The 15,126-nt window shown below is 34.5% G+C and overlaps 1 protein-coding gene across 9 annotated transcripts in view; it reads right to left on the bottom strand.

The window, feature by feature from the left end:
* Positions 1-15,126, bottom strand: part of PHF3 (PHD finger protein 3) — an 84,869-nt gene that overhangs the window by 31,832 nt on the left and 37,911 nt on the right. For 6 of the 9 annotated variants that reach the window (XM_045870135.3, XM_045870130.3, XM_064597742.1 and 3 more), the window contains 2 exons: positions 9,849-10,010; positions 3,547-5,329 (listed from right to left, as the gene is read on the bottom strand). In XM_045870135.3, coding sequence (XP_045726091.1) covers positions 3,547-5,329; positions 9,849-10,010 — 1,945 coding nt within the window. Of the gene's footprint in view, positions 1-1,119; positions 1,533-3,546; positions 5,330-9,848; positions 10,011-10,926; positions 11,073-15,126 lie in introns of those variants that run through there. The other 3 variants (XM_064597743.1, XM_045870136.3, XM_045870137.3) reach the window with 3 other exon arrangements.

Raw genomic sequence — 15,126 nt, 5'->3', positions numbered from 1 at the left:
GAAAAAAGTCCTATCACAAAGAGGGAATATGATTTTCTTTCCTTTTTGTATTATTCCTCATGGTTTAAAAAAGGGGGGAGAGAGGTGGGAGTATGAATCACATAGCTAACAGAATTATTCCATTTTCTGCTCTGGCCATGAATTTCTGATTACTAATAGGCAAAATCACTTACGGAAACGACTATAACCTGGATGTTAAATATTTCACTAAAAAAAAATAATGTTGTACGGAGTTTACCACTGGATCGGTTAAGTAAACCAGATAGGCATGAATCAGTTAAATAGAAGAGTTCAGAAATATTTGTTGTATTCTTTTACTGTTAACTGTTCATACACAAAGCTTAAAAATAAAAATTAGGTTTGTTATAAGACAAAAACTAAAATTCTAATCTTTTTGGCATAAGCCAAATATATTCTTAGAAAACTTCCAAGTTTCTTCAAAGTAAATCACAAAGGCAAGCAACATTTGAGAACTCCTGTTCTTAGCATATCTGTGTTATGATTACTAACAATGGACCTGTTACAAGATGGTTGTTCAGTTCTGGTAAGTGTGTGACAATCTATACCATATTACTGTGAATGTAGATTCACTCTTTTCTAAAATGATTCTATTCCATATAAACATTAAATCACTGTTTTTGTCACTAACAATCTAATATGCAGACAAAAATACATATCTGTCAAACCCTTAAAATCTTGAGAAAAAACAGAAATCTTTTATTCTGGAAAAAAATTTCCTTCTCAGAAAAAGATTTGTTTGAGTATAAAGCTATGAATCCATCCTGCTATGGAGATTTTGTTTGTTTCTAAACTTCATCCAATATACTAATCATCTACAGCTGGGCAAGAAACTGCAATACAAACTAAAAACATAAACACCTTCTGGAGCGGTAGGGAAACGCTAGAAACGGCAAGATAGGTAATATGAAAAGACCCACACTTCTTCCTTCCAAAATGCCAACTGGCTTATGTAAATATGTCCAAAGATCATTTTTTAAAAATGACTATTAAGTAGTCCGGTTTTGAAAATAAGGAGTATACCTTTGTTACAAGGCTGAATGAGGAAAGTAAATGGAAGCAAGTACAAAAGCTTGATGTGTAAATTGTTAGAGTCCATACCTACTGTCTTTAGGATATGTACAGAAGTTGCTTATGGTCAAATATTTATTACATTTGGTGATGCCATGAAGTAATCTATATTTAAAAATGTAATTTCCAACTGAAGCGCAGGCAGGAAGCTAACTTCACTTGTAATACATGTAAAATGCTGAAGTTATAAAACAGTCCTTACAGATGCAAACCTGTCACAAGTGCCAGAAAATGTCATATTAACAAATAGCTTTCCATATGGCTAGTGCATGAAATGAATGAAAATTATCTCCAGATATACCCTTCCTAATAAATTCAAAATCTTACACATGGATTAAAATAGGAAAATTACATGCTGTATGTCAGGTACATTTTCTGAGTAAACTCAATGTATACAAGCACAATGTATCAAAAAAGTAGTGAAGGCTAGTTAATATGTAAAGAAAAAAACAATCAATTACTTACGCTTCTTTATTCACAAAATTGAAGTAATGTGAAATATTGCTTCCCAAATTGATCGTTTCCAGTGTCATTATATATTCATGTTAATTACATTGGGTAAATTCAAAATCCCTACATAGCTAATATTCTAAGTCATTTTCCACAATGAGGCAAAGAAACTCTAGGTTTTACAGAGTAGATACAGAAGGTGGCATGGCAGGGGGAACCATAATGGGACTTAAAATTTAATCTTCATTTTAGGAAAACAACTGATGTTGGTAAAGTGACCCATGGTTAAAAAGCCTAGGCAAACTCCTGAGGACCAGGCCATCAGAAGAGCAGCTTATGGGGCGCCTGGGTGGCTCAGTTGGTTAAGCAACTGCCTTCGGCTCAGGTCATGATCCTGGAGTCCCGGGATCGAGTCCCGCATCGGGCTCCCTGCTCAGCGAGGAGCCTGCTTCTCCCTCTGACCCTCCCCCCTCTCATGTACTCTCTCTCATTCTCGCTCTCCCAAATGAATAAGTAAATCTTTAAAAAAAAAAAAAAAGAGCAGCTTATCTGCAACAAAGCTACATGGTGATATACCTAACATGACTTCCAACTCTAGGCTCAAGTTTCATTTTAGAAACTCATTCAAGTTAAGGTTCCTATTCTATTATTCTGACCACATGTCAGTGTAATGATTTTTAGAAGATTCTGGCAGAGAGAAAAGTGTTGGCTTAAAAGAACACTTAAAAGCACCACCCAGCCCTTAATTCTGAAAATTTAGCAGGCCCACTTTAGAATATCTGAATAAGCTGTTAGAAAAAACCAAAAAACTTAAAAAACAAAACAAAACAATTTTTTAAAACTGGAATATGTTGTTATGAAGAGTAACCACTGACATTTAAAAATAGGACATGGGCTGAATCATAAATGAAGACATAAAAGTTTGTTATGTCTTTGACATAACAGCTGACATAAAACTTTTTACAGAATAGCCCCACAAACTCCCACTGACTCTCCCCAACCACCAGCTCCCACACAAAATAATTACACAACGTACTTTACTAAATTTTCCCTATCTAAGAAGTTTCACATTTTTATGTAATCTGATAGTACTGGGAAAAGTCATCCTAATATTTACTTTCATGAGTAAGGATAATATTACAATGTGCAAGTTATAATGTTCTTTTATCATGTCAGTGTTGACAGACGTTCCAACAGCAATCTCAACACTTGAACAGGACAATCTTGTACTGCAAACTCCACTTCATCTCCTGTTTTCCTTTTCTTAAAAAGCTAACAAATAAAAAATTCATGGGGAAGGGTCAGGCAGTGTCAAAAATCTATAAACACTGAATCCTAAAATCACTTAAAAGATTAGAATTCATAAGAAATCCTTCAAATCACTAAAACATTCAAAAAATAAATACAGCTTTTCTATTGTGTTACATACACAATTCACCTGGATAATTTAACAGTTGTTTTAGCTACCAAACTTCATTCCAAGGTTAAGTTTGATAGTTATGAAGTGGTGGTATTAAGTCATGGTAAGTGTGCTTCATTTACCCAAAAAAAAAAAAAAAAGTCTTCGAAAGAAAAATAGAATTTCCATTATGACCTTTACACTTTATTACTAGTTCTTCTCAAGCCAAATAAAGTAATATATAACTTACAGACCCAAAGCAGTGTAACAATTTTCTGATTAGCAGCAAGCTTTTTTTCTCTTTCAGATGCAGTAACTAAATCACACTCTCTAACTGGTTACAATGACAAAAAAACATTTCAATATATACCAGCCATTGGTCAGGCTATGCTTTTTCAGATGTTCTGGGATGATATATTTATAAATTCAGTGGCTCCATCTTTCTATCATTTATCCAGGATTGATGATTTTTTTTGTTTCTGCAAAAGTCTTTGTATGTTAAATAATTTCTTTCTATAAAAAAGTTCTTACATAACCCCACCCTAAAAAGCAATTTCTCTTTAATGCACATGCCACACACACACACACACACACACACACACACACACCTGTTGCCATGTGGTTTTTTGCAAAACCCACACTGCTTGCTGGGAGTCCACATGTATTTGCTTTCAAATGAAGAGCTATGATCTGAGCCTTCTCTTTTTATAGTAGCTATGTTGTCTGGAATGAACAATGGTGGCTCATCCAAAGAAAAACTTCTGCTGCTTCTTCTCTGGCGGGGCTGTAGGTTCTTCTCAGGTTTTTTTAGCTTCAGTTTATCTTCCTCCTTAAAAAGCTCTACACCACCTATATGTTCAAGCTCTTCCTTCACATGACTATTGGTTTTCATTGCTGCAGCCAGCTGCTGGGGCTTATGGCATTGTTTCTGGCTGGAATGTAATAAATGTCCAGTTTGTGCAGGATGATGGGGTTCTTTAGAGCAACCAGGGTGACCATGAGGCTTATCACTCAAAGAATGAGCTGAGGGTTTGGGAACCTGTACTAAATTTTGATCCTGTGATGTTTTTTTCAATGTAGAATGAGCTTGATTTTTCACAGATTTAACACCAGAATTGCAACTCTGAATTTTTGAATCTTTCTCAACTTGTTTTTTTCTCACTTTGACCGGCCTATGGAAATTTTGCTGAGATTCTGGTTCATCAACATTTCGTTTCACACTTTTGACATTAACTTTAGTTTTGTTATGCATTAATTCATGCTTTGCTGCGGCAATTTTTTTCAGAGTATCTGTGGTCATGTTTTGCTTAGAATGAATTATAGGTTTTATTTGTTTGGATTTTACGGTTTTTGACTCTAAGCAAGAAACACTACTTGACTGGCTGTTTCTATCATCCTGAAGGTTTGCTATTTCATGAGACTCCATTTTAAGACTTTCAACAATATTCACCTGTTCTGAATTTTGGTCAGGTGCATCACAAATAGCATTTTCTAAAATACTACTTTCTGGTTCAAAAGCATTAGTATCAACCATCTCTAAGTTTGAGTTATTAAATTCTGTGCTCTCCAACTGCTTATCATTAGACTCTGTGTCTTTACAATAACCCAATGGTTCTATTTCATTTCTTTGAAGGGAGTTCTTAGCTTTATCAGCAACTTCCATGGTATTCTTCAATTGCAAATTACATTTGTTCACTTCATTCACAGAACAAGACAAACCTACAAGGTTCTCTTCGGTCTTATTTGGATTTGCACAAGCAGCAGCATCAGAGAGAGAAGCAGAAGATGCAGGTTCCTCAGTAATTTGGTCATCTTCATGGGATAATTTTACTGTCTCATTTGATTCTTGTTCAACTTTCCCCTTTTCCCTCACTTCTTCAACAACAGTGCCATCTGTTTTATCTGCAACAGAATCATTCTGTTCTTCTTTATCTGAAAACTTAAACTGTGGGCTACTAACAGTCTTGACTTTACATTCCATCAGAGCTTCATTTTTCTTTTCTTCAATACTAACACAAGTCTCTGAAAGGAGTGAACAATTTAATTCATGAGATGTCACATTTGCTTCTCCCTGATTATTACACTTCTGCTTAGAATCTAATTCAGCTTCATCCTTCATTTCAAGACAAGATGACACTGAAGAATGACTTGAAGACATTGATACTTCTGGTACCACTTCAATTTGTCCAATATGTCGGCTGCTCCTTCTGCTCTCTTTATGGTACTCAGGTTTCGGTGACACAGAAACTTCTTTAATCGGACACCTTTCTGGATGTTTCACCCCTGCTTTAGGGGCAGACACAGTCTTCCCAGACGCCTTTTTTGTGCTATTTAAAGGTGCTGCATTTGAACGCTTGGCAATAGTGCTTTGTCGCAAACTTCTTACTTGTTCTATCACAAAGGAAAAAAATAAATAAAAATAACTTAGCTATTTTGCCATGTGTTTTTATTTCAATACAATTTACTTCTTTACTCTGAGTTATAAATTTGCTCATTTCAATGAAAATGTACTGAACAGTTACTCATGATGATGATTTTATATATATATACACACACACACACACACACATATGTGTGTGTATATATATATATATACATACCCATGTTAAGTTTTATATTTATCAAAGTTCTATAAATTTTGGCAGGAGAACAAACTACAAAATTCAAACTGTTATTATACTTTACTATAAAACAAGAATGTTTACATCAAGTTTCTTTTCTATAGTAAGTAAGCTGGGAGTAAAATAAGTAAAATGAGCTTCCTTCACATTAATGGCCATCATAAAGCAAGACTGTCATACAGTTTTAAACACCAAATGTCTTTTTTTTTAACATTAAATATCTTCAAATAAATAATACCAAACAAGTTCAGGTCCCAGCAAAATATGAACTAGACCACCTATCATAAACAGGATCTGTGTGAGTTTCAAAACACAGCCTCACAAGAACACAAACTCCTTTTTATGAATGTCCTTCACTTGTATCACCATTTTAGCATATAAGCTATTCCTAAGAAATGAAGCACATGCTAGAGTACTAAACACAGATAAAGAGAAATTACAATCAAAGAAATTTAAGCCAAGAAAATATATCATGAAAGAAAATGTGGAAAATATGAAAATAATTTAATAAAGGTTCCCACCTTTAACAGTATTCCTAACAAAGAATCCACTATATAAGTTTCTCCTCTTTTCCCTATCTGGATAAACCCTCCAGGAGAACAAATGGAATGAAAAGAAACTAGAAGGAAAGAGAGCTACAGTAGATTCATTAATGAGAAAAACCCACAAACTGAAATACAAAATAAGCTATTTCCAAGCCTATGCACATCCAATGCCTCCAAATAAACTCTGCATGAAAACTGAACACTATCAATTACAAAAAAAAAAAAAAAAAAAGACTCCTTCCCTTCAATGCAAAACCCTCCTATGCACCAATACTTAAACACTTGCTTATTTGTCATATACCATTAAACTCTTAAGGAAGGTATCATGTGTCTTCATTTGTCTGTAACAGTCCTAGGTGACATGTACAATCCTGATGTGATTATTAATAGCACACTCTTTTACTTTCAAAGGTGTCCTAGTTTGAACAAAAAATTATTTGCTCATCCTAATCTTAGAGACTCTCTTTCTAATTCTCCCAGAACGTGGCACAGTATTTCATCATTAGATAAGTACCCAACAATTTTTAAAAAATTACTTAGTGTGGATTATTAACTATCACATGTCCAGATATATAACATTTTTAAGTAACTAAAAACTTAATGGTTCATTATCAATATCTGGATATTTTTATATACTTTAATAATATTTTTATATATTTTAAGCTTTGAAGACAGCCTGAAATAATTTACAGCTCTACTCTGTCTGCCTTGAAATAAAATAAATGAACTTTTAACACCCATTATCTAGGTTGTTGCTAAAAATGACAAATAAACAGCATATTCAACTATCAAGGTAATTAAGATGAAAAAAACATTTTCCAATAGTAACCGATTTATTGAGCCAAAGATCAAGCTCTAAATATAAACTGCCTTAGTTTGAATCCTGGCTGAAAAGGCCAAGCGTTAATCATTTGTCCATAATTTTCATCCTATTCTTTTCATTACTCAGAGTCACGAGTATTACCAAATAACAGATTTAAAAAGCTGATTAGAAATATAAATTGAGAGTAGGGAGACTGGGTGGCTCAGCTGGTTAAGCATCTACTTTTGGTTTTAGCTCAGGTCGTGATGTTTGGGTCATGAGATCGAACCCTGCATCAAGCTCCACACTCAGCTCAGAGTCTACTTGAGATTCTTTTCCCTCCCTCTCCCGCCCCCCCTCTGCTCCTCCCTGCACTCACTCTATAATAAATAAAATCTTTAATCTATATATACACACACATATATATATATACACACACATATATAAATATAAGTTGAGGAAAAGATGATAAAGTAAATACATGCATCTACCCCACACTAAAGCTATACAAAAGCATAAATCTAAAATGAAAGGAAGAACAGGAGAAAACAGTGACAATTCTGGAAGTCAAACAAGAGATGCTCAAGAAGTAACTGATGCAGGAGAGACCCCCCCAAAAAGACAAACCCTAACATGGCAGTGTCAGCAAGAACCAATACAATTAATACTTCAAAAGGGCTAGAAATTGGTGACCCCAGATGATTCTAAAGTGTGGATGAAGGCAGCGAGTTAAAATGAAGATGAGATGAAAGCTGTTTAAGAAGCACTTAGATCCCTAGCTCCCTCTCCTCCACTCCATCTGCCAGGCAACTGCCCTTTCTTGGTCCTAATCCAAGACTGGAGGCTTGCTCTCTGGAAGAGTATAAAACTGGGTTTCTAGACAGTTAAAAGTGGCAGTAAAGTACACTGAAATTTGTGACATTAAGTGAATTTATATATATTGAAAGCTGAGACACCCTGTCAGCTTTCCTGAAAGGTTCCCATAACATGCTACCAATCTAATGAGCCTAAGGGAATAAATAACCTCAATTCTAGCATCAGGGATTCCTTAAAAAACAAACAAACAACACAACCCCGCATGACCAGAGAACCATACAGTGAAGCTCACAGTAGACAAAACCCAACCCATCCTCTCTTTTAAGTGTTAACCTTTTAGTTTCATACAGTTTTAGTTCCCTACTCTTAAACACGAGCAAACTATCAGACATTTTAGAAAAGTCTCTTGACGTGAAAGATGGAGACAGATAAAGAGAGACAGATAGACAGACAACATGGAGAAAAAAGAAACTATAACTATGAAAGGAGATTAAAAAGACTTTTTAAAACACTTTTTAAAACGTAAGTACCTTATGAAAGATAGCAGAAGATATTGTGTCCATGAAACAAGACCACAGTGCTACAAAAGGACTATTCCCAAAACAAAAAAAAGACTACTCAGAAATTAGAAATGTAAAATTGATGGAAAAGTTGGAGGATAAACATGAAAAGACTTCACCAAATAGAGGAAAAAGACATAGAGGTACAAAGTAGGCAATATAAAGAAAATGGAAGGGCCAGTCCTTCCTACCTAACACTTGAGTAATGAGTTCCAGAAAGCAAGAGCTGAGAAAAAAAACAGAGGAATTACCAATGAGATAATACAAAAAATTTTCCCAGAACTGAATAATACTTTTCAGACTAAAAGGACCTATGGAGTATCCAGAGCTCAATACTTAAAATACACTTATACCAAGATACATTATCAGAAATACCAAAATACTCGAGCTGAAGAGGAAGATTCCACAAACTTCCAGAAGAAAGTAAATAACATATCAAAAAAGAAAAAAAGGAATCAGAATAAACTTCTCAACAACACTGAAGTTAGAAGAAAATAGAGGAGCACTATTAAATTTCTGAGGGAAAATTATGTCCAACCTTGAATTCTATGTTCAACCAAACTATAATTCCAACATGAGACCAGATTAAATACATTTGCAGACATACAGTTTTAAAATAATGTATCTCCATGTTCCTTTTTCACGGCAAACTACTAGAAGTATCACCAAAATGAAGGAGTTATGCCAAAAAAAAAAGGAAATAAGAACTACAACACCAAACAGAATCGTCAGAAGAATAGTAAAGGGAGATCCTTGGATAATAGCTATGCATCACGCTTATATAGGGCTAACAAACCAGTACACATGGAAGCAGATCAGAAAGCTCCAAGAGACTTCAATAAAATGAAAATGACACAGTATCTGATATGCACACATATTTTTAGGAAAGATTTAGACAACTACCAGAATAGTTGAGGTGTTATTACTGAAATGTACACAGAAAACTGTGTGTACAAATGTACAAAACTATAAGCAAATGAACAAAAACAATTATTAAATCAGAAAGACAAAAAGTTGTATAGGAAAAGTAACCTTAGTTTATTAAATCAGTCATCTCGAACAGCACAGTCACAATAACATAAATAATTACTACTGATCTAACAAAATTACTTACTAGAAGGATGAGAAAATATACTTTTGTGAGATGAGGACAAGAAGACAAACACTAAATTCATCATCTAGAGTGGGAAATCAATAAATACGTACACATCAGAATAATCAGAAAGTAGCAATATACATATGTTACTTAGAGACATGGAAATAAATACCAAAAAATTTAGTAAAACCATCTGGGAAAGTTAATAATGATTTCCTCTGGGGAAAGGAAAATAGGCATTAGAAACTTACAGAATTAGTGAATCCTTCAAATTTTGTAAATATATAATTTCAACAAAAATTTTTTAAAAATTATACCAACAAATTGATATAACCTCAAAATTGATTATTATCAAAATGCTCAGACTAGCAAACATCATGAAAATACAGTCTCCGCTTAGCAAGTTTACAAACTATCACATCTGTCCCTATACCTTTGATTTTCTAGCTCAACCTCTCTGGAAGGATTACCTTGTGCCATTAAACGAGGTGATTTTCTTGGTGATCTCACTGAATTTTCTTCTACTTTGTCCCTCAAATTCCTGTTAGGTAAAATCAGTTCTTCTTCATCAATGGTATCATTGCCACTTTCTTTAACAACTCCTTCATCCATAATATCGTCAAGACCAACAACTAGAGAAAAAACAAAAACAAGAAAATTAATTTTTAAAAATACTGACTACCTTAAGTATTTAAAGGCAGTTACAGAAAACATTGTGAGACATTTTAATGCAATACTATACTACACAGTCTTGAAAATCTAGGTCTACTTCTATTATGTGGTATTGCCACTACCAAGCTCCCAATTCAGCTTTACAAACTTTTACCTTATGAGGTAACTAGTCAAAGAGTGTAGATTAGCTATAATTGTTCTTGATTTGACCTCCACTGTCACTCTCACTTATTATTCACTGTACCTCTGTGAACATCATAAACAACTATACCTGAAATACTCAATTATCCCAATTTTAGTTAAAGTAGTACAAAATTTTAATACCCTGAAAAGCTTGTGATTCTAAGTTCATGCTAGACTTAAAAGATTCAAGTTCGAAGTATAACTCTATTACTTAAAGATTTTATGCTACATGTGTAGAAAGTAATATAGGTACACCTTTAAGTGCTAGCAAAAAAAATATACACAGAGAGAAATGAAAAACATAACTTCCCCCTCTCCCAAATGCCAGGTAAAATAGTAGGTGTATAGCTATATAATTAAATTACCTTCTAGTCAGAGAGCATATCATTCAATGGGGAGGGGGAGATATGGAAAAGGATTGGGGGACATTGAAGAAAATATAAACACTGTATTTATTTATATTGTCATTGGGTTTATTTCTGTACATAACAAATTTATTTCACTTAACTAGCTGACATACAGCAATTCTAAATGTGCAGCTGTACGAAATCTTGTAAAAAGAATGTGATTATTTAGATCAGAAGGCCTGGATTCAAATCCCAGCTAAAACACTTAAATAAAACTTGACCAAGTCACTTAAGCTCTCTTTCAGTTTATCTCTAAAATGAGAATAACAATACCTGTCCTACCTACCTCACAGGGCTGTTGTGAGGATCAAGTGAGATGATGTATGAGAACTCACTTTGTAAACTTTAGAGCACTATACAAATGTTAGTTATTATCTTCATCCTAGGGGTTAGAAGGAACCTCAAGAAGTTATCTAGTCCTCATCTTTGTATCCAAGAAGAACTTCAATTAAAAGAGCTCAACAAGATAGTGGTCTATCCTAAAATTTAAAGAGAACAAAATTCTTTATAAATATACTTTCAAATGGTACAATCTTTTTGAAGAGCACTTTGACAACAAACAGAATAATGAAACTGCTTATATACTTTGACCAATAAATTATAAATAGAATAAATTATGGAAAAAAGCTGGCTAGAAAACACAGTGTGATCTTTGTTAGTAAAAAACAAAATGCATGTGTATGTACATTTAGACAAACAGAAAAAAGATTAGCAGGAAATAGATGAAAATTATAAGTTATTCTATAAAAGATAATATACTTCTTTCCTATTTTCCAGATTTCCTGCTATATGCATGTATTACTCTCAAAAATAGTCTATGCTTCAATCACTATCCTACGCACTAAAAGCTTAAAGAATATACTTCAGGAAAATTCATCAGGACTCACTGAAGATATAATTAGGGGAGAAATGGGTGGAAAGTTCATTTAGAAGGCTATTTCACCATGATGAAATACTTATGCTGTCACACATTCACACACATTCTCAAAAAATTTTAATATTCATTTAAAAAAGTAAAATTTAAGACTACTTTTCATCCCAATTTTATATAAAAGCACATATACAATATATGCATTACAAATATGCATAGATAGAAATAGGAAAAAAAAGCACTGGAGTGTTATCAGTGATTATCTCTAGTGGTAAGGTAGATAAGGAATTTAAGTTTTTTTACGTCATTGTTATACTGTCTCTGTGTTTTCCAACTTTTTTTACAATCACAATGTATTTTGTACTGTAATCAAGAGAAAAAGGAAAAAGTCAAGAGTATGAAAATAATCCAGGAGAAGGGCAATTAAAGCCTGATTAATAGTGTTTATTGGCAGGGAGTGAAAAGGTATGTTCTAGATTTTAGGGCTATATTGCAAAGCAAAAATCAATGGGATTTAGCAAGCCAAATCCAAAGGTCGATTATTAGGTTTTTATCTTACTCCCTTTCCTCCTGACATAGATGACCCATCTCTCCTTCCTGAATCCCTTTCTCCTCACTTAGCTTTTAAACATCACACATCTTCCTATCTCTCTAGCTATTTTTCAATATCCTTTTATAGAGCTTCCTCTTCTTGCAGAGGTCTACACATTGGAGAACTTAAGGGTTCAGTCCTCCTATCTCTCTTCTTTATCTACACTCAAACCTCCCTAAGTGATCTCATCCAGTACAACCTATACTTGGATGACTCCCAAAATTATCTTCTCCAGCCCCAAGCTTACATTTGACCTCTGGAAGAGTATAATTTGACATCTCCACTAGGTCTAACACGTATCTCAAGCTTAACACACTGAAAATAAACACTGCTTCTACCCATTCCTCCTCAATAAAACTGTCCCTCCTAAGGTATTCCTGGTAATGGAACCACCATTCACCCAGCTGTTCAAACCCAAAACTCTAGAACTATCTTTAGTTCCTCTCTCCTCATATACCACATTCAAGTGATCAGCACATCCTGCTAGTTCTATCTATAAAACACTCGGGGTACCTGGGTGGCTCAGTCAGTTAAGCAGGCCAGCTCTTGATCTCGGCTCAGATCATGATCTCAGGGTCCTGGGATGGAGCCCTTCCTTGGGCTCTGCTTGAGGATTCTCTCTCTCCCTTTACCCTTCCCCCCAGCTCGTGCACACACACACTCCATCCTCTAAAATAAATAAATCTTGGAGTGCCTGGGTGGCTCAGTTGGTGAAGCATCTGCCTTCAGCTCAGGTCATGATCCCAGGGTCCTAGGATCAAGCCTCCCTCTCCCGCTCCCCCTGCTTGTGCTCTCTGTCAAATAAATAAAATCTTTAAAAAAAAAATAAAAATAAGATAAAATCTTTAAAAAAATAAATAAAAAATAAATAAAACCTATCATTCATCTGATCATTTACCACCTCCACAGCTAACATTCTACTCCAAATTACCACCACCTCTTACCAAAACTATACCATAATAGCATCCCAGGTTCTTCTGACACACCCCCTACACACATACACAGTTTACTCCCCACACAGTCATCACTGTGATCCTTCTAAAATATGAAGTCCTATCTTGTTACCATTCTTCTGTGGCCTCAAATTCTTCAATAAAATGGAGAAAATACTAGTGGGTCAGAGGGCTACAGTGATGATTAAACTAATATGTTTAAAAGGCTTGGAACCGTATCTAGCACTTAGAAAGCCCTACATTTCCTGTTAACTTCTGTTTCAGTCTTCCCCGCCCATGTACCCACCATCAAAAATTATGTATTCCTTCTCCCTCACTGCTTTTCCTCAACTCCTCCTAAAACAAATCATATTTTAAAAAGTATCTGAAACTTTTCTTCTAATCCATTCATCTGATTAAAGTAATTCACAATGCAGAATGAATACTCTGGGGCAAAACCTTCCCAAATAGGTATTTGTGTTTTAAAGAGTTTAATCCAACTGGTTCTGCTAAGAAAATGAATAGAAGTAAAGGAGAATCTGGGCTCTTTTCAGAACCCTGCCTATTCTCAGGGACCTCCCACATCTCCCGCTCCTTCTGCCACAAGGCTAACCAAGATTCAGTATTTGATGTCCAACTTTTTGAATTCACTAAAATGCGAACTTTGAGTTACCAAAAGAATGCAATGGCCCAGATTCTTTAGGAGACAAGTGTATGGTCATGGCATACAGAAAAAAACAATATACTTTTTCCTCCCTCCCAGATTCCAGAATTAGATGTCAGTCTCATTTTGAAATTTTGGCATAAAATCTATGATCATACTCAGAAATCCTTGAGCTTGAGTTTAGATCACATTAAAATTCCTCCCATCCCTATCCACAAATGGGCCTAATTAAATCTGCTGAGTTCTGGCGCCAGTCAAGTCTATGTGACGTCCTCCCAACACTAATATTCCAGACTATTTCCAATCTATCTTTTTGGGAAGAGGAGGTAAATGAGATAAAGAAAATAAAACCAAACGATTTGGAGTTAAACTAACTGAATTTCTCAACAACTAGGATTAGTTTAAATCACTTTAATACCATATAAAAGAAAAAAAACACAAGTACAATAGGAAATTCTTCACATTTGACATGCCTTAATTCACACTGGCAGTACAAAGGCCAAACTTAACTGCTTTTATTTCCTCAACTACAATTATTTCCTCTGTTATAAAAGTTGGCATTAAGTATCAGACTTGAGATAAACCTAAAGAGCATGATGTTGAGCATTCCAATAAAGGTTAGATATCTATTTACAGGACTTGTGTTTGAAGTAGAAAAAGAAATTATATGGTTATATTCTCCTAACAGAGGCACCACAACTTTTTCCTCTAATATTGCAGAATACCACCCAGCCTCTACTTAAACTCCCTTCAATGAGAGTTCTTTCCTTTATGGATGATTCATCCATTCATTCCTAGAAGAAGCTGTGGCATGATATACATCAAGTTGTATGTTACATAAAATAAACCATTTTGGGTGAATTTATCACTTTAGATATTAGATGTTCCTAATTTGAAAATATAAATATTGCTACTATGCACATGTATCTTTTTTTTCCTCTTCAATTCCTTCTCTACAATAAACTTTAAAACATAGGTTTACTGAGTCAAAGAATGAAAATATACATATTTTACTATTTTATATATCTCATCATATGTCTTTCCATAAAGATTATAAAGAACTGTGCAGAGAGCGTGTTAATAAGAACTCACTGGCATTGAGTTTCAGATTTTTAAAAGAAACAGTTACTAAAAAACCTTGAACGCTTCAGATGTGTATACTGACTTTTTGTATTTCTTTAGCTCTGCCTACTCCCCCACTCAGGTGTTAAGGTGTTTTTCTCTCCAATGTATACGAGTATTTTTTTGTGTGTGTAAGAATATATATATATATATATATATATATATATTTAAATATTTTATTTATTTATTGGACAGAGACAGCGAGAGCAGGAACACAAGCAGGGGGAGTGGGAGAGGGAGAAGCAGGCTTCCCGCTGAGCAGGGAGCCCGATGTGGGGCTCTATCCCAGGACCGTGGGATCATGA

The sequence above is a fragment of the Mirounga angustirostris genome, unplaced genomic scaffold (assembly GCF_029215605.1).
Source record: "Mirounga angustirostris isolate CCGP_5_RB_7025 unplaced genomic scaffold, mMirAng1.0.hap1 SCAF_8, whole genome shotgun sequence".
NCBI classification, from domain to species: Eukaryota; Metazoa; Chordata; class Mammalia; order Carnivora; family Phocidae; genus Mirounga; species Mirounga angustirostris.
The sequence above is the reverse complement of the archived record's forward strand: the minus strand, read 5'-3'. Positions and strand labels throughout refer to the sequence as shown.